General features: G+C 44.5%; 1 protein-coding gene and 1 long non-coding RNA gene across 2 annotated transcripts; one reads left to right on the forward strand and one right to left on the reverse strand.

The window, feature by feature from the left end:
• Positions 1-819: 819 nt before the first annotated feature.
• LOC144586113 (uncharacterized) lies at positions 820-10,016 on the forward strand. The gene is made up of 2 exons (XR_013540850.1): positions 820-1,113; positions 1,353-10,016. It is a non-coding gene; the product is annotated as an uncharacterized LOC144586113 (long non-coding RNA).
• ZBTB42 (zinc finger and BTB domain containing 42) lies at positions 9,943-19,329 on the reverse strand. Its single transcript, XM_072986749.2, has 2 exons — positions 18,705-19,329; positions 9,943-16,787 (listed from the first exon to the last, which is right to left on the reverse strand). Exon 2 carries the CDS (start codon positions 16,771-16,773, stop codon positions 15,340-15,342), a length of 1,434 nt encoding a protein of 477 aa, XP_072842850.2. The 5' UTR covers positions 16,774-16,787; positions 18,705-19,329; the 3' UTR covers positions 9,943-15,339.
• Positions 19,330-19,717: the final 388 nt, after the last annotated feature.

The following is a 19,717-nucleotide window of genomic DNA, read 5'->3' on the forward strand; positions in this document are numbered from 1 at the left end:
GAAAACAGCGGGGGGGGGGCATTCTGTTTACCCGGTGGCCATTTTGAAACTGCCGATCAGCTGTTGGAAAATTGTCGTTTTGCGAAGAATCGGTTCCCGGAGCAGGGAACTGATCATCGCAAAGCGAAATTCCCCCATAGGAAACATCATTTTGCAATTGCAAAAGTGATCACAAAAAGTTCATTGTAATGCGGTTTCATCGTTAAACGGGCAATCATAAAGCGATGCACCACTGTAATCTACTGTGGGAAATATCCTGTACAAATGGTTTCTAACTTTGGGTAACCCAGGTGTTTCTGAACTGCAATTCCCAGAACCCTTCACCACCAGCTGAGCTGACCAGGGTTTCTGGGAGTTGCAGTCCAAGAACACCAGGATGACCCAAGGATGGGAACCACTGTCCAATGGTGTTCCCACATATTTCATTATATTAAAAAAAACTCTGTACTATTATACAATTTGGCCGTTCAGAGTGAGAGAACACTATGAAATTCTAATTTAGTCCGAGATATAGAAGTGAGCATGAAACCATTACTAATCTCAGTACAGTACACCAAAATCTCAGTGAGGTGAAAAATACCCCAGAACTCAACCAACACATTTTTTGAAAAAACATTTGCGGTAGGCATGGGATCCTCACGTTGCAGAACTCGCTGTAAAATCAAACTTAAACCACATTGGTGACTTGACTTGGAGTAGACTAGGGTTGTTTTCCCCCCCCCCCCAATGATTCGGATTTGATTTGTGATTTGGAACCCACCCCTCCCTCCCTTTTTTCTGGGGGGGGGGGAAGAAGCCTGTTTATAATAGGGAGTCGAATTTGGGCTTGGGACTTGTTACCAAAGACTCAGACCTGGGACTTGCCAAAATCCCTGATTTAGGGCGTACCTGTACCTGTTTTGTATTGTTTTTCTTAAATGCTTGTTTCTAGGCATTACATACTTCACTTGAAAACCATTTCCTCAGCTCAAAAGATCGAATGGAAGACAAGAAATCAAAAGAAGGGGAGGAGGTTGGCCAAAGTCAACACTAGTGAAGAACCACTCTCAAAACTATAGAAAGGAGTAACCATCCAGCAGAGGGCGACAGGGAGCTCACGGTGAAGTGAAGCAGGTGGCTGAGCATTATTTTGTCACCAGCAACCTCCTTATCCTTTCGAAATGTTGTCTATTCTGGCCAGCATTAATTGTTTTTGGCCGAGAACCTGCTGCCACATCAGATTTCCTCCCCCACCTCCTCTGGCTTCTCCCAGCCCCTTCCTAATGGAGATACTGCAGAAGCTGTCACTCTGAAGCCCATAAAAGCTCAGGAATATTAATGGCTTTCTTTGTTATTGTTTTGTTTTCCACCAGGTTGGCAAGTCTTAATTTTCTAAGGCAAATCTCTCTGAAAGGACCTAAGCGCCAGCTGTGTATGCAGAAGTGCGCAGCTGGGCTAAAGAAGGGGTGGAAGAACCAAACCGGGGGGAGAAGAAAAAGATTACAATAAGCAAACTGTTTGGCTCGCTCAATTAAAAACCGGGTTAGCAAATATTTTTAATGTGGGATGAAAGAGGCCAGTCAGTAGCTTGAGGAGACCTTTGTTCGGCTGCAGGGTTGAGAATGGTGGAGTTCTTTGCGCTTTGGGGCTGTGCCTAACCGGCTGGCTATTCTGAAATAATAAAAACAGTTTTTTGAAAAAAAAATACCTCTAGGACTTAAATGCACACAGACAAAGCTCTCTCCGGTTTAAGCTCCGAGCCTGTTTGCAACAGCAGGGGCCAATCCTGGAGGATATAAAGAAGAAAGAACAGTCCTTGAGTGTGCCCAGAGAGATTTCTCATCCATCACTGACATGCAGCAACCTGGCGGAAGTTGTTTTGGAGAGCAACCCTGCCTCTCCCAAGCAACTTCAGCAAACAAATGTGTATCTACACAACATCATTAAGTCTGAGACCACTTTAAGAGTCATGGTTCCTGGCTCCATCGTAGAGAATGGTGATCTTTTGTAGTGTGGTGAGCTACAGTACTCTGAATTCTCTGCTTTAGTTCAGGGGAGAGCCCTCTAACTGCACAGTGTTGATATTGTTACCACTAGAGATGGCCACGAACCACATAAATGACAAATCGGAGCGGTTCGTGGTTCTGGGCAACTGATGAACCACCCATGAACCCTGGAAGAAATGGACCACTTCACAAATCGTTTTTTTCTGGTTCATGCCGGGAGGAGGAGAACTTCATGCCCCCTGCCCCCCACTGCCTTCCTCCCTCCTCCTGTTCCTGCCTTCTCCTCTTCCTCCTTCACCATCAGCATCTTCAGAGACAGCAGCCCGGTCTCCCTTACAGGAGCCTGGCTTGCCATCTCTGCTCATGTGCCAGGGCGCTGTCTCTGATGGTGGTGGTGGTGGAGGAAGAAGAGGAAGCGGTAGGAGGAATAGGTAGGGAGGCAAGGGAAGCAGGGAAGGGGGAGCGAGGGGCTGAAGCAAACGAAGTGCCGGGTGATTTAAAAAATGGTGTTTCAAATAAATAATTTTGTTTCGGCAAAATGGTTTTTTTGCCGAAATGAAAAAACACGAACCAGCCTGTGTTTTTTGTTTCCAGGGTCATAGTTTGGTTCGTACCCACCTCTAGTTATCCAGAAACACACAGACACAGACACAGACACACCCCAGAAAGTTCTTAACCCACAATTTTTTCATAAAGCAAATGGAGGGGAAGATATACGCTCCTGTTCTGCAAACAAAACCTACCCAAGCCAATTGTGATATCTATCACACTAAACAGAGGCTATCATACGTTGGGCACATTGTGAGAAGACAAGACTAACTGGAAAAGATAATAATGTGAGTAAAAATTGGCAGCAGCAAGAGAAGAGGAATACCAAATATGAGATGGATTGATTGAAATAAAGGGAAGCCATAACGTGTCCTGCCAACCTAGCAGTTCGAAAGCATGTAAATGTTAAGTAGATAAATAGGTACCATCGCAGTGGGAAGATAACAGTGTTCTGTGTCTAGTCGCGCTGGGCATGTGACCACGGAAACTGTCTTTGGACAAACGCTGGCTCTATGGCTTGGAAATGGGGATGAGCATCACGCCCCCTAGAGTCGGACATGACTGGACTAAATGTCAACCTTTACCTTTACCTTAATTCACAGGGGCACCATATCTTGGAAGCAACTTGACAGCATATAGTAACAACAACAGTGCCTATTATAGTTAGATGATCACATGCACGGCATATAAAGGGAGAGGCCTAAAATGCTGAAGAAGGGAAAAAAACTTTTCACATGTACAGCCTACGGTACCAAGAACACACCTAACTTTTATGTGGGTCCTTTTCAGGAGAAAGGCAGGGTAAAAAATATTTTAAATATAATAAATAAATAAATAATTTTGGGAGTTAAGCAGGGTCAAGTGTGACCTTTGGGTAGGACTTGGGGGAGGGGGGAATCCTGGAGAGCTGTTAGTAATCAAGAGTTGACAAAAGTCTAACTCCCATGTTCCTATGAATGAGCTGTAAATGACAGAGAAATGAGAATGAGAAGCAGAGTTTGGGATCGTTACTTTTTTGGCCTACAACGCTCAGGATTTCCTAGCTACCATGATCATTTTCAAAGGTCCTTCAAGACCCTTCCAAGCTCTGAAGAAGGGACTGTGATATGCAAGGAATTTTCAGAAGGAAAAGGAGAGAGAGAGAGAGAGAAAGGGAGAAGTCGAATATCCAGTTTGTTTATTTATTTAAACAATTTATTGCTCACTGTAGCTCACCTTCAATAAACTTCCCAAGGTAGCAAAAAAAAAAATATATGAAAGCAATAAAATTTATACATGAAAATGTCACAGAAGCAACATTATACACACATACAAAACCAACCAGAATTAATACGTACGTTGCTTTCTGTTGTTGCGGTTGCTGTTGTTGCTAATGCAATTCATACACTTCATCACAGGAGCTCAAAAGCATTCAACAAGCAATATGAAAACACAATTATGTTAAAAACACAAAGAGCAAATATCTAAAATCACCAAAGACACTCTTAGGAGCAGTTTAAGGGCTAAGGGTTTCCCTTTGCTCTTGTCTATGTAACGCTCTCCAGCCTTTTTAAAATTCTGAAAGGGCAGCAGAATCACACAAGCAGTGGGGTGTGTGTGTTAAATTTGGATATACAGTACTGGTCTTTATAGGAACAAGTCCCTAGAGACACCTTGCCTCATAGGGAGGGTCCTAGCATGTAGCCTGTCAGATTTTAAATAAATATCAACAGTTAGGGAGCTGGGCTTTTCTAAAGTCAATGGCTCGAAATTGCCAATCAGGGATAAAATCAAGTGAAATTATTTTTCATCACAATAGGGATAGCTTATACCAATGCACTGTTTTTAGGAAATCAATTTTTCTCCTGGCTATCATAGTCCTTGTTACTCATTAAGTCCTGGGGCATTAATTAATTGTATATTTTTACCCTGCCCATCTTGTGGCCAGGCCACTACTCTGGGTGGATTACAATGTGAGCATCAGCACCCTAATCTAAAAAGATTCACCTCTGCAAAACCATGGCTCCACTATATTACTGCAGATAAAAATAGGAAAAAAGCAGGTTTTCATGCACCAGCAGACAAAAGAGAGCCACCAGTTTAACCATTCAAATCAGACAACACCAGCATACTGTAAAAAAACAGAAGAGTTCTAATCAGGCAGTGGGAGGTATGGCTGCTAGGTCAACAACACCTCCCTTGAAATTCTAGGGCCAAAACTTGAGAGCATGAGGCAGAACTTGTGATGTTGTAAGGAATGTGCACTTGTGATGTCATAGGGCAGCCGCTTCAGCCGTAATTGCAAAATGGTGGGTGTGCATGCACGATTGGCAGGCACTGCAGAAATACCATGACGAATTTAACAGCCAACCAAGTAGCATTTCCACCACTTTGTTTCCCAGAGTCTGTTGGGAGACAGATCTAAAGACTGAAGCCTACAGCTTACAGTGGAAGACAAGTAGATTACTCAAAAGAAAAGGATGAAATGACTGATGTTCTACCACATATTTAACCCAGCATAATTCAATTAACCCAAATCTGAGTGTCTATTTGCTGCAGGTTAAGAAGTAGTGTAGGCATCTGCTGTTGCATACTGAGTTTGGCACACAGCAAATGCCTACACTGTCATCTTAACTGAGATCAACCCAGAGTTACACCAGCAGATATAACTAACAGGATTCTGGCCACTGTTTTCTAAACCAAAGGTGGGACAAGAGTAAATTTGGAACTACTGATGAATCTGTAAGTGATCCAGTATGTCGGGATAAGCCAATAGGAGATCTGGTCTCAAATCTGCAGCATCCCATTGTCTGTGATTTTAGGGCAAAAGGCTGAAGCTCAGAAAATGAACCCCAAAGTCTGAGGTTGGGCAGCCCTAGTAGGAAAGCCTAGGACTTCCAAGGGAGGTAGGGAAATGATTAGTTCTAATTGAACTTCAGTGGAAGAGGGAAAAGGGAAGAGCTGGCGTAGAGAGCAAGGTGACTGTAGTATTGGAACATTTTATTCCAAGGCATCTGATATTTATTCTGTGAAGCAACTGCTATGTTACAGCAGATTATGGGTTCAAAGGAGTTATTTATATTTTGGGGATCATACACCTCGCTTCTGCTTTTTAGTAGTGTTTTTGGATAATTATCTTCTAGCTATACAGTACCAGTTTGTCTTGATTAAAACGGATGTTGTATTACTGCAGTAAATACCGGGATTTTTTTTCCCACTTCCCTGTTAGCTTTTTTCCGTTCCTCAACTTACTTATTGCTTTTACTATTTTAAAGGCACATAACCTATCCACTCACCTGTCAAGAAGTTACGCCCTCTGCACATGTATGCCTTTAAGATATTTTTTTATTCACTGAAACATTATAAAACGTACATACCACAGGACTATCTGGCATAAATACCTGTTAATCACTTAGATGTATTGGCCGAAAATAAATGCAGTAAAAAGAGGGGCTAAGGTCAAAAATATTCTAAGTGTTGTTTGTCACTGTATTTAATCTAACTATATTAGCGATCAATTAAAAGAGAAACCCACGTGCAGAAGGATGAGTGTGTGTTGCCAGTGAATACAAGACAATGTCTGCCTTTCACTATAGAAGCCTACATGCTCAATATACCTATTCTGATGTCATATTTATACAGTATTTATTTTTTCAGTGGGAAGGGATGATATGCATACTTACCTTTTAGTTTCAGCTGAGGAATGAAAATGACGCCAAGAAAATGGAGTGAAAGGCTGGAGCGTCATGTGATTATTCCTCCTCCGAGCCTCTTGGTGCCCTTTTAAAACCTGTGATTCCAGAAAGTAAACCCAAAACAGTTGAGCAGCCGTAGGGGAAACAGCCCAGCTGACTCTTATTCCCACAGAGGTTGGAAAATATTGGATAGGATCCTGGAAGTGGTAAAAGCCATGGTTCCACTACCTTCAGAGGCTCATTTGCTGGGGACCTGGGAGGACTACTCTTGAACTCCTTGGTCAAGAAAGACCAGGTTTATGGCTTCATCACCATCTGTCCGATGGCAAGCAAACACCGTTGGGCAGCCCTAGTAGGAAACTGGATACCTCAAATTGAAAATTGTTACCCAATGTACTGGTTCTCTTTTTAAAGGCAAACTAGCGTAGGTACATTTAGTCCAATACAGTTGTGCGCCGCTTAATGATTACCCTGCATTATGATGAATCCACTTCACGATGTTTTTGCGATCTCAAAACGATGTTTTAAATGGGGTTTTTCGCTTTGCAAAGATCGATTCCCTCCTTCGGGAACCAATTCTTCGCATTACGACGATCAAAACAGCTGATTGTTGGGTTTTCAAAATGGCCACCAGGTGCTCAAAACGGCTCCCCGCTGTGCTTTGGGATGGATTCCTCGCTATACAGGCACCGAAAATGGCCGCCGTATGGAGGATCTTCACTGGACGGTGAGTTTTTAGCCGATTGGAACGCATTAATCGGCTTTTAATGTGTTTCAATGGGTTTTTTATTTTTGCTTTACGTTTTCGCTCTACAGCGATTTCGCTGGAATGAATTAATGTAGTTAAGCGAGGCACCACTGTATTTTAAAGCATTTTAATTTAGCATTTTGACTTTCTACCGCTTTAACTGTCCTTGTAAGCTGTCTTGAGTCCCAATTCTGGGAAAAAAGAAACAAACAAGAAAACAACTTCTCCGAATTGTATGAACTCACAGCTCTTTCCTGCTGATCAGCTGAGCAAAATTGGGTGTGTGTGTCATTGTTTTTAGGACTGTAGACAGGAAGGAGATCCAAATGTCTCCCATGCACTCCAATAAAACTCCACACCTCCAGTGGATCCACTGGATTCTGCACCCTACTTTCCTTTTCCTTCCTGTTCATGCAGGAACTCCAAGAATGAAGAAAAATATTCATTGGAGGCGGGGGCAAGCTTTCACAACAACTTCTAAACGATGCAAGTCAGAGAAGGCATCATATGTATGTGTCAACCATGCGTGTGAAGAACACATGTAAATCAAAGAGACCCAGTTGAGTATGGGCAAAGTGTGGGTGCTCACATAACCCCCCCCCCCGGTTTGGGACCTCAATATTTGGCAGATCACCTTCTTCCACCCAGATCTACCCGAATCACCCATCATAGCCAGCAGGGACGGCTGAGGGGCCTGACGCCAAGGGAGGCCCAAAAGTAAAAAACAAGGAACCGGGCCTTCTCGGTGGTGGCCCCTCGGCTGTGGAACACTCTTCCAACCGAAATTCAGCTGGCACCCTCACTGGGTGTTTTCAAAAGCCAGCTAAAAACTTGGCTATTTAAACAGGCCTTCCCTCCAGTCAATTAAGTGATTTCTATCCCCAGTTTTTTCTTTTTCTTTCTCCTTATGGTAGGCCATCTTGGCAATGTTTTGGTAGTTAATCAATTATTCAAATTGTAATTATAATTGTAAATAACTGAAAATTTTATGATTTTACATATGTACAGTATATATTGCCGTGTTTTATTTGTAAGCCGCCCTGAGTAGACATTGTCTAGAGTGGCGGGGTAAAAATCCAATAAATAAAATAAAATAAAATAAACCTCCGGGAAAAAAATCACTCAAAATCTTAGAAAATATCAAAAGCTTCAAGGGGAAAATCTATAATTTTGCTGTGACAAAATCTCCTGGGATGTTGAGGACCATAGATGTCAGTTCTACACAAAGTCTTGAAGAACGCAAAATGTCCGCCATCACTCATTTGCCTTAACATATTTTAAGTGTGAATGAAACAGCCACATGCCCTACAGACACCCCAGGCAGGACCACCAGATACACAGCAAGAAAACCCATTTTTATTTCTGGAAAATCCACAAAATATTGCATCATTTTTAAAAGACTAGATTGGGAAAAGATAACTGTATGGCTCTTCTGTGGGGAAGAGCCGTACAGGGATAATGAGGGCTCCAAATCTCCACAGTACCCAACAGAATTTGCGGGTGTTAAAATGGTGTGGGGGATGAGTTTAAAGAGTTCATGTTAACCTTTAAACCCCTAAAAACTCAGGACGAAGTTCTCTTAAGGACCACTTTAATTCATAGAATGCTGACTACAACCTGATTCGGATTTCCTGCTCACATCTAACTGACAAAACTAGTTAGATTGACAAGCATGATATACTGGACCTTCTTGGTGGTGGCCCGGCAAATTACAACACTCTCTTCCAGCCGATTTACACTTGTATTATATCTCCATGCAATACAAGCCTTCGGAGGAGGGCACCAAGAATGATCAGGGGACTGGAAACCAAGCTTTATGAGGAAAGATTAAAAGAATTGGCCATGCTTAGCCTTGAGAAAAGAAGGCTGAGATATGATAGCACTTTTCAAATACCAGAAAGGCTGTCATACAGAGGAGGGGCGGGATCTGTCGTCAATCATCCCAGACTGCAGGACACACAATGGGCTCGAGTTATAGGAAGCCAGATTCCGACAGAATATCAGGAAAAACTTCCTGTTAGAGCAGTACGACAATGGAACCAATTACCTCAAGAAGGGGTAAGTGCTCCCAACACTGGAAGCATTCAAGAGAAATTCTGAAAACCACTTGGCACATATCCTTTGATCTATATTCTTGCATTGAGCAGGGGGTTGGACTTGATGGCCTTATACTTCATGATTCCATGAAAGCTTAGAAACCTATTAGCTCCATTTTACCTTGAATTAACGCAAATGACTTGAGATTCACCACCATTTCCCAACTAATCCTTGTATTCGTTCACCATTTAACTCATATAATTCACATAACCCCTCACTATACTTCATGAGAGAATCTACCCAGAGGGCACATCCTAGTTATACCTACTCTAGGATATTGTGACATTTTGCTTCTCGATTCCTGAGCAAATGACACACGACTGCCCACCAAAGGACTCAAGGAGATCCTGCAATTATGGTGTCATTTCTCATGGGGGCAAAAACTCCACGCATCATCATTATGTGCTGTCAATTCTGACTTAGGGTGACTCTTCTGGGTTTTTCAGGTAGAAGTGGTTTACCATTCTCTTCTTCTGGGGTCACCCTGCAACTATGCAGTTTGCTTAAAGCCAAACAGACTGGCTCTAGTCATTGGAGCCACAGTGGGGAATCAAACTCCCAACCTCTGGCCAGTTATCTAAACCACTGAGCTATCCAGAGTGATTCTGTTCCCAAATCCTGCATAAGCACCTCTTTGATGATGGAACACAATGGGCGTCTACCTTGTTTCTTCAGATGTTATCATACTTACCACATGTCAGCACAAAACATACAACAACAAAAAGGAAGTGAACTTTTTGGATCTTTTCAACCATACCCTTCAGCCATGACATACGATGAAAGAAACTGCATTCAAATAGATCATGAGAGGCAGTGTGGATTACCCCTAATTGTAAAGAATTATTCCTCAAAGTAACTTTGAACTAATATATAAACAAGAAAAAAGGAATTTGAGTTGCAACTTTAACATGTTTTATTTAATAAAGACAGTTCTAATCACGATTGTCACAGTTTTCTTCCTTTTTTTAAAAAAACAGCACATACCAACACTCAATCGGAAAAAAAAAAACTCCACACAGAACTAAATGCTAAGGGAAGTCTGTCAAAGTCATTCTTTTAATGAGATTGTCAAATCTAGTCTAAGCATAGCATAGAACTAACACTGAAGGGAATGGGGGCAATAATTCACTATAAAACAGTGAAAGAACTCTTTTTTAATAAAATATAGTTCAATCCAATAGTTTTTCTACATTGTGTATACTATAAAAACTCTCCCACAAAAATTAGTGTTTTTAAATATACATATCTGAATCCGAACTGCACCAAGATTAAAAGCAATTAAAAATAACTGATTTTTCTCTGTCTTTTTTTTTAAAACTTTCAAACGATTAACTTCACAGTATCGGTTTGTAGGAGAAGAAAAATCCAGCGTTTTGTTTAAGCAGAACAGTATTAAGGTCAAATCCCAGCTCCAGTGAAATCAAAACCAAAGGGAACCAAAAACGTTTCCAATTATGTTCTTTACAAGACAGAGAAGCTGCTGCATAATAACGCACAATGTTAAGTGTGCAATGTTTTCGTACTTTTCTGTAGAGTAAGGAACATTTTTTAAAATAACATGAACCACGTTTAAGAACTATTGCAACCTTTTAAAAAGCCCAAAGAACAAACATCCAAAGTTTTTGAAATAAAAGTGCAAACTTCTTTTTAAAAAAAATCAACCCAGAAAGGGTAGAAAAGTATAATCTAATAGAGTGTCTAGGCTTCAACTACAGTATTCATTTAGGCTGGTGGAAATCTGCCTTTTTAACTGCAGTATCAAGTATGTCCCCTGCCAAATTTGAAAATGGCTAGACAAATACAACACAAACTTGTTTTTAAACTCTCTTATTATACCAATCCACTCAAGTGGTGTCATATGGCACTTAACATTTTATTTTTTCAACAGTTCTTTTTTAACTATCAGCAGAACTAGGAACAAGTAAGTGCCCAAACACAGAGACCTAGGCACACATGCTGCCCCATTCATTACAACAGGAAATGCAAATCAGCTTTTAACATATACGGTACTTTCTCTGTTGCAATGTACAGTACAAGGTTGATCTTCAAAACACCAGAGATTCCGTGTCACAATCAAGAGTTCCTCAATCAGTTGTGGGATCAGCACAAAAACAGCACTACATTCCACGCAAAGTTTCACACTTTTCAAGACATAAAAGTTCAAAATTTACACAGAGGTTTCAAGCTTGTTATTTTGAAAAGCTCTGAAGTAAGCATTTCATTTTACCAAAAAAAAAAAAAAATCTAATAAATACTACATCAAGTATCATCAGGAAGAAAAAATATATATAACTTAAAATTTAAACAGAAAAGAAATAACTTAATTTTTGAAAGTTTTGTTCAGTGCTATTTCCAATCCAAAGGGAAAAGAAAAAAAAAAACAAAAAAGGAAATAAAACAACAACCCATGAAGTTAAGACCACTGTATCCTAGTCACATATCTTAGGCATATGACTTTCTGGCCTGCCTTAGTATGCATTACCGAGAATATCTATACAATGAATGAAAGACGTACTATAAATAGAAATAAAATTTCACATTATATGTGCACTCATCATTTCAGAAAAACGTAAGAAGAGCTTGCGACACTTGTCATGTGAACGCCATCCACCCACCTTTCTCCACCACTATCACTGCTACATCCTTGTTCGTGTTTCTCCTTCACAGCAGTCTTTTCTAACTACATGGGCGAAGAACGAAAAGAGGGAAGACATGCACACAGGAGTCGAGGGGAAAAAAACACAGCTTTCCATGATTCAGTCCCTACTATTGAAGAAACAAGTCTCCTTTTTTTAAGATCGCAAAGACTTGCTTCTTTGGAAGCAGGAACCATCGAAGCAAAAAGCCAATTGGGTTTAGGCTGGGCATGGTAAACATTTCTGTCCCTCCTTTGGGGAACCCCACCAATGAAAGGAAAATGCTAGCAACGTTTTCTTCTAGAGGATAACATAATCTGTCCTTGAAGTCAGATTATTTCAGTGCTTCCATCATACTGAAATTAAAAATAAACAAAAATGTCAAGAGAGATGTTTTCACTTTAAGATAACTAGAAAACGTTAGTAAATTTGATTTAGCAATCTTTCTGCACCCACTGATTGGATGCTAGGTATATATTCAACTACAGATCATTATTTCTGTAATGTCTTAGATAACACAAGAGCATACTTTGCATGAATATCAGTAAGAATAATCTGATATTCGGTGACACAAAGTAAAAGACACTCTGGGATTAGCAGAAATCTGCGCACTGACACACTACAAGTGCTGTAACCGTACAGCATTCTGCTCAGTTCTTTCGTAACCAAAACACAACCGGGGGGGGGGGGGGGGGAGAACCAGAATGCAAACAATGTGACAATGTTTTGCTTGCTTGGAGAGAACCATGTGAATGGTCAAGTTTAACCACTTCTCGCCATTCACATGTCATTAAAACTTGGCAAAATTTGACCTATGCAAACAAAGTTTGTATCAATACGAACAACATGGAAAACAATTTTTCACTGCAGGATTTTTCCCCATTAAAAAAAAGGGACTGCGAACATTAGGCAATGAGTACCACAAACTATAGAATGCAACAGGCACCCTACTAATTTAAAATGAAATGTTGAAGCTTTCTCTCTGAAGGAGTTATTCTTTAAAACTGCCTGCACGTTCTTCCCCCGTGAAGGAAATTATACTGTAATACAACTCACAAATTGTACCTCCATTGTGTAAGTTCCTGACCCCTGTAACTTCCTTGAGGCCCCATTCATTTGGACCATCCTTCTTCTCTCTCCCCAGGCCTGTCTCCACCAGCTGTTGCTGCCAGATGTGCGCTCCCTCTCTCAAGTCTACGGGATAGGCAAATACCAGTTCTTAACATGAGCTTCTAAGGAGGAGGGGGGGTGGAGCAAGAAAATAAAACTGGTGCTCTACCCACTTTTAATGGCCTTCTTTCTATAGCCGCCTCCAACTTAGAAATTATTTCAGAGATACAAGCTGGGGGTGTCAAGAAATTGTAAGAAATACATGTGTTCATCAGGAGAAAAAAACACAAAAGCTTAGGGAAAGGAATGTGTATGCCTCTGTGCACCGGCATACACCACACCAAAGTGTGTGCCCTGCTATGGCTCATTGACCGAGTGTAATCAGACTTGGGGAACTTAAGGCCTGTGAAACTGTCTGGAGTGACGGCCAACATCCTACTTTGTTCCTCTCCTTAGCAGAAGTTTGAAATGCAGAAATCAGCCAGCGCAGAAGTTAAAAATGATGTCTCCTGATGTCTGTAGATCAAATAGGAAGGGTATAAGGGCAAGCCAATTCAGAATGGGCATCTCTTAAACTAAGTCTCAAGAGAAAAAAAATCCAATGAGTGACTTTACTAGTTGCAGTCTAGGGTAGACAACCGGATGCATGGCAGATGCCCTGGATTGTAACACCCATAATTCCTTATCAGAACTTACCATTTTAACTGGGGCTGATGGAACTGTAGTCCAAAACATCCAGCAAGCCCCAGATTGCTTAACTCTGACCTACAGTATCAGAAAGCAGACCACAGCTGTTCCTCTAACCCATGTCCAGAAACTGAGAATGAAAATGGGGGCGATACAAATCTTTTTCGCTAACCAGGTGGAGCACCAATGCCATGACCCCTGAATGCACAAATCTGACATTTCAGCCACAAGGCGTCCCTGGTCCCTCCCCCACTTTGCCATGCGTAACGTGGGCGGAATCCTAGTAGCAAACAAGCGCTCCACAGTTGCTCCCGCAATTTCCAGCTTGCAATCGTGTAAATCAGATCACCCAGCCAAAAATGGGCACTGCACAAAGGGAGCATGAGTATCCGTTGTGCAATTGCAACCCCACTTCAAACAATGACAACAACAAAAACCCAGCCACTTGTGCAATGGGGCAGTGGTGTGTGCAGCGATTTAGTTCACGCAGTGGGCGGACGGACTTTTGTTACAAAAGGGATCACCGGTATGGAACTTCCTTGCCCCCATCCCCAAAGTACTTTTGTTAGAAGCAGAACTAAGGAATTTTATTAGCTGAGGAGGTCAAGGGATTATTATTATTATTTTGCTTTTTTAGAACTCGCATGCCAAGAAATCTGGATGCTGGCACCTTACATGACATCCCCTACTCCAAAAACATTGAGCCGGCAGGTGAATGAAAGCCTACAGAGAAAGGCCCCTCTTCTCTCTTTTCCCCAGCAGACATAGATCACGGCAGCAGGGCATGGTGACAACAACCTCTGAACATGAAAGTCCCATGCTCACGCATTAAAAATGCTACATGCGTCAGACAACAGGTTACTCCATACAACATTAAACGTACACACTGAAGACATGTGTAAACCAGACCAGATTACACTGTACAGGTGGGGGGGGAAAGACATTTCAGTGCAATTTGTTAACAACCCTAACTTTCAGTGGAAAATTAAAAAGGAAAGAACAGCAGCAAGATGAGGTTGATCCAGCAGGAAAGAGTTTCCAAAAGACAGAAACCTCTACCTCCTGCTGATAAAGATACAGTACAGGAAACTTCAAAACTGCTTTACATCAGAATCAAGGCCTCTTGACAGTATTCTATGCAATCCTCTTGAGGCATACAAAAACCAGATTTCTCTTGTTAAAAAAAGATGTCATTGAAAATGTGAGTTTGCCCTGGAGATTCCACTTGCACAGAACTATGAAACTTAAAGAAGAACTAAAAAAAAAAGTTTGGTAGACATGAAAGTGAGGCCATTAGAATCCAAAATGCCTACATGAGGCCCCTACAGTGAAAACACAAATTACAATATGAGCAGAAAAGGAGACAGCTATGCAAGCAAGCAAAACCCATCCTATCTAAGGTGTTGTTTTGACCAAGGCTAATACTCTCTCTCTCTCTCTCAACTGACATTTCTACCAGTTTAGTAAGAATAGTAGAACCACACAGCGTATCTTCAGTGGTGGAGCAGTGCACTCTATACACCCAATTACGCCAATCAATGGGATTAAATCAGATGCTACCTAAGAATTTTTGATTAAGTGATTCATAGAGCAAGAGGTGTCTCACTTGTCACACAGAAATAAACACAACGTGAAAGGTTAAGTAATCACAGACGTAAAAAGTGAGCCAGGGACAGGCGGAGCGTGCAAACTCTTTCTCCCATGAAATGTACATCTACATTCTCCCATTCCACCCCCGCCCACCCGCTCCCGTTTTACAACATGGTTTGCCCCATGTGAATCAACACAGCGTAGAAAAGTTAACAGCCTCTCTCTCTCTCTCTTTTTCCTTCTGCAACCCAAGAACTAGCCTCTCACACCACCAGCGACTTCACAAGGCCACAGTGAAACTTGCGGATGTGTCTGTACAAGTCACCCGACTGGGTGAAGCGTCTCTCGCACCACTTGCAGCCGTGGGGCTTCTCCCGCGTGTGGACCACGGCGTGGCGGCTGAGGTTGTGGGAATACTGGAAGCTCTTCCCACACTGGCCACAGGTATACGGCTTCTCGCCCGAGTGAGTCCGCTCGTGTCTTTTTAAGGTGTACATGCAGGAAAAAGTCTTGCCACAAAGGGTGCAAGTCGGGACCGAGCCGTCGGGGGACAGCCTGGTCCGGGCGCCGTCCTTATCGCGGAAGTGCGAGCTGAGATGCAGCTGCAGAACATGGGAGCTAGGGAAGACTTTGCTGCAGAGCGGGCAGACGCAGATGTGCCCGGGGGGCACCAACACCCCCGAAGAAGAAATGTCCGAAGAATCCAGGTCGTCCTCACTCACCTCCCGCTCTTGATCCATTTCCTCTTCCGGCACATGCGAATCGCCGTTGCCCACAAAAATGTTCCCTAAGCCCGTCACCAAGCTCTTGGCAGAGCGCTCAAAGTGCTGACTCTCCGGGCTTCTCGCCTCCTCGTCCGAGAGGGACTCCGGCTCATCTTTAATAAGGGGCTTGCTACCCTGCTGTTGCCCCTCGGAAGCCAGCTGTCCAAAGATGTATGAGGAGGAGGAGGAGGTGGTGGTGTGGAAAGAATCTCTTCCAGCCACCGGCTTGAAAGACAGATCTAACGCACATTCAGCATCACCGGAAACCAAGGGGCAGCTCACAGACCTTTGGGACGAATGTCCCTCTGAACCCCCGACATCTGTGCTTGCTTTTTCAGCTGCCACGGTGTCCAGTTCGGCCTCTGCTAACGCGGAACTGATATTGACAAGCTCAGCCGACCAGCCAGGGTAACCGCTGCCCTTCTCTGTCCCAGCGGAGGATCTTTCGTATTCTGCAGTGACAAATTTCGGCCGATCTCCCAAGGGTGCTCCGTTCTCCAGGACCCCCCGCACGTCCTTCTCCAGAGGGGCCCCAACGCCGCTGCCGTTCGTCTTCTCCTCCCCGCACGATTCTTTATCTTTCAACTTGCCCTTGCAGACTTTCACAATGTCGTACATGTGAAGGTAGCTGGCTGCAGCCAGGACGTCTTCGACCGGAAGGCTGTCAAACTCCAGCTTGCCTTCGTACATGAATTCCAGCAGCGAGCCGAAGGCCGGGGCCGTGACAATGTCACTGTTCAGATGCACAATGTCCCTTTTGTCTAGCTGGTCTCTGTAGAAAAGATGGAAGTACATGCTGCAAGAGGCGAGAACGGCTCGGTGAGCTCGGAATTGAGCGTCTCCAACTAAGACAGTACAGTCACACAGGAAGCCCTGGTGACGTTGCTGACTCAGGCACTGCAGTAACTGGCGGCTATGATCTGGGAACTCCATTCTTCCTTCATAACCTGTTCAAAACAGGAAAAACTTGAATACTAAGAGGAAAAAAAAACCACATGGCTTCTAAGCAGCTGTTAACAAGCAAACAAGATTGGTGGAGGGGGGGTAGGGGGGAAGGTAAGTGAAGCCTGAGAGATGACAGTTCAACTGTTAATTGTCTGTAAATTTTGTTTTAATTTTCTTTCTGTTCTTAACAGCCTCCCCACGCCAGAACACCTGCTTTGAAAGCAAGCAAACAAACAAACAAACAAAACACCCTAAACCAGGAAGCACTTGACTTGCCGGGAAGTAATGGCTTCAATCTCTGTCTTAACATTGCTCAAAGGTTTATTTAGAGAGAGCAAGTCTTCAGAGGTTTTAAACAATCCTGGAAACCTTTACTTCAGGGCATCGGGCACCTAATAAACACAAATGTATTTTGGGCACCCCACCCTCTCTATACACCATACATAGACTATACACTCTAATCATCACACATGTGCTGTAGTTGTTTTTCCAGACAACCCTTGCCCAAAGGCCACCCTCAGGAATAAGATGTATGTATCTCTCTTTGAAATGCAAACGAACAATTACCCTAGAAGTTGTGATGAAGAGGAACATCAGAGAAACCAACTCCATCACTCGCAGTCCAAAATTCCTCTCAAACTGGTGGGGGGGGGGATCTCTCAAAGACACCCTTACCTTGAACAGTTGTACAGCAAGGACCCAAGGGCTCATGTAGACGGGCACACCAGATCTCTCCCCCCACAACACAAAAAACCAAAAACAAAGTTAGAAAAGAAGTCCAGATCTTTCTTCCTGCTCTGACAGGGGGGTGCCCCCCCTCAAAGGGCTTGGGAAGAGAAGAGGCTTCTGCTAGCCCATCAAGGAGGAAGGCTTGGATGTGTGTGAAAAAGAGAGAGGGGGAAGGAAAAAAAAAAAGAGAGAGAGAGAGAAACAAGGGGGGGAAGAGCGTGTATGGGAGGGAGGGAGTGCTCCGTTTGCTAATTACACCGCAAGCTGGAGAGTCAGCTGCTCTGACTTCACTGCGATGGAAATGCTACCTCCAGCTGTGCCCCCTTTTAATGCCATATGTTACTTCCAATCTAGCTACCAGCCAGCCACAGCTTGCTGCTTTTTAAAGTTCCAGCAAGCCTCCCCCCCCCCCCCATTTATAGCCATCTATTAAATCTCGAACTTAAACCGGGGTCCTTTCCTCCTCAATCCTGCTCCCTCCCTCCCTCCCTCATGCCCCCCCATACCCTGAGAAAGTTGCCTGAACAACAGTCTTATTACTAGTTGCTCTTCATGGAGGACGCGCGCCTTGACCTTTGGAGAGGATCGGGGAACGGGGGGGGGGGGAAAGAACTCCAGAGTTTTTGCAAACTTTTCCTTCGTGCCCCCCTTTCCTCCTACCCACACAAAACACACACACACACACTGCCACATCCCAGATCCCACATTCCTTTGGATGTTCTCCCGCCCTCCCCCCCCCATGGACTCTCAATGCATCGCGGTCCCGTTCCCCCCCCCCCCCACTCTGTCTTTTAAACACAACTTTGTAAGACAATCCGCTCCGCTTCCCCTTTGTGTGCTGGGAATCGAGGCGGGGAAGGGGAGCGGGGGGGGGGGGAGAGAGAGGACGGGCAGGCAGCCGACAAGAGAGCCAGATGTATCCCACCAAAAAGAAGGAGGAGGAGAAATTGGGGGGGGGAGGAGAGGCGGAGATTAAAAAAAATAAATAAAATAAAAGCCGATCAACAGGGACAGGATCCAAAAACTCCTCCAAACTCGGAACAGTAGTGGTGGTGAGGGGGGGGGGAAGCTGCACCCAGAAAAGAAAAGCCACCCCACCGTTTCCAAAAGAAAGAAAGACTACAGACATGATCACAAGAGTTGCGGGAGGAGGAGGAGGAAGAGCAAGTGCCGCTTTTCTAAAGACTTACCAGCAGCCTGCTGCCCGGGCGGTGTTGTTGGAGAACTGCATGTGCTCCGGTCTTCTCGGTTCCTCGCCCCCTCCCAGATGTGAGTGCGTCGGTGTGCCGGTGTTTGTAAATCTCCCTTTCTCGCCCCCCCCCCCCCCGCTCCGCTCTCCCCGGCCAGCGCTCGCGCGCAAGTCCGCAGTTGCTCCGGGTGCTGTTTCTTGTTGCTGGCAACCCCGCCGCCGCCGCCGCCGCCGCGCTCTCCCGGGGAAGGAGGAGGAGGGAGGGGGGGTCGCCTCCGGAGCCGAGCAGGTTGTTCGCCCGGGCGCTGCTCTCGCGATATTTTTCTTTTTCGGACGCGCCCCCCCTCCCTCCTTCCCTCCCCGCCTGCCTGCCTGCTTGCGCGCGCTCGGTGCGCCCGGGTCTGGGTTACTGTAGAGTGAAAGAGAATATGTGTGTGTGTGTGTATGTGTGTGTGCGCGCGCGTCTTCGGTGTCCTCGCGTTCTCCACCCTCTCGCCCTCACCGGCCACACAATAGCCGAATCCTTTCTCTCTCTCCCCCCCCCCCCCGCCGCCTCTCCTCAGCCGGTCCTTTCGGCTCCCTGACGCCGCTGCGGGGGAAAAAGGCGACGCGCCTGGGGCGTCTGAGGGCTACCCCGCCTGGCCACTTCCAACGGGGAAAAATAATGAGAATTTTTTAAAAACAACCGCCACCTTCTCCCCCCCCCCCTTTTTAGCGGCTTCTCCTCACGCCTTTGCCCGAGCTTCTATGGAGAGGGGGGGCGTGCGTGCTGGGAGCAGCTGCTGCTGCTGCTCGGGCGACCTCCCCGGCTGGGTTTTGCATGTGTAAACCCTCCCCTCTTCCGAGCCCAAACTGGCCGGCTGCTGCAGGAGCTGGAAAGGAGGGGGGGGGGAGAGAGAGAGGTGTTTGTGTCCTTGCGGGGCTACGGTTATTACGGTACGGCCGGCCGGCCAGCGGGCGGCGTGTTTTCGCTGTCCAAACTCTGCTTCTCTCTAGCTTTGCAAAAGAGGAGCC

This window comes from Pogona vitticeps, chromosome 1, assembly GCF_051106095.1.
Source record: "Pogona vitticeps strain Pit_001003342236 chromosome 1, PviZW2.1, whole genome shotgun sequence".
NCBI lineage: Eukaryota > Metazoa > Chordata > Lepidosauria > Squamata > Agamidae > Pogona > Pogona vitticeps.

Coding starts and splice junctions, on each gene's coding strand:
- ZBTB42 (XM_072986749.2), bottom strand. CDS start 16,773: ATGGAGTTCCCAGATCATAGCCGCCAGTTACTGCAGTGCCTGAGTCAG.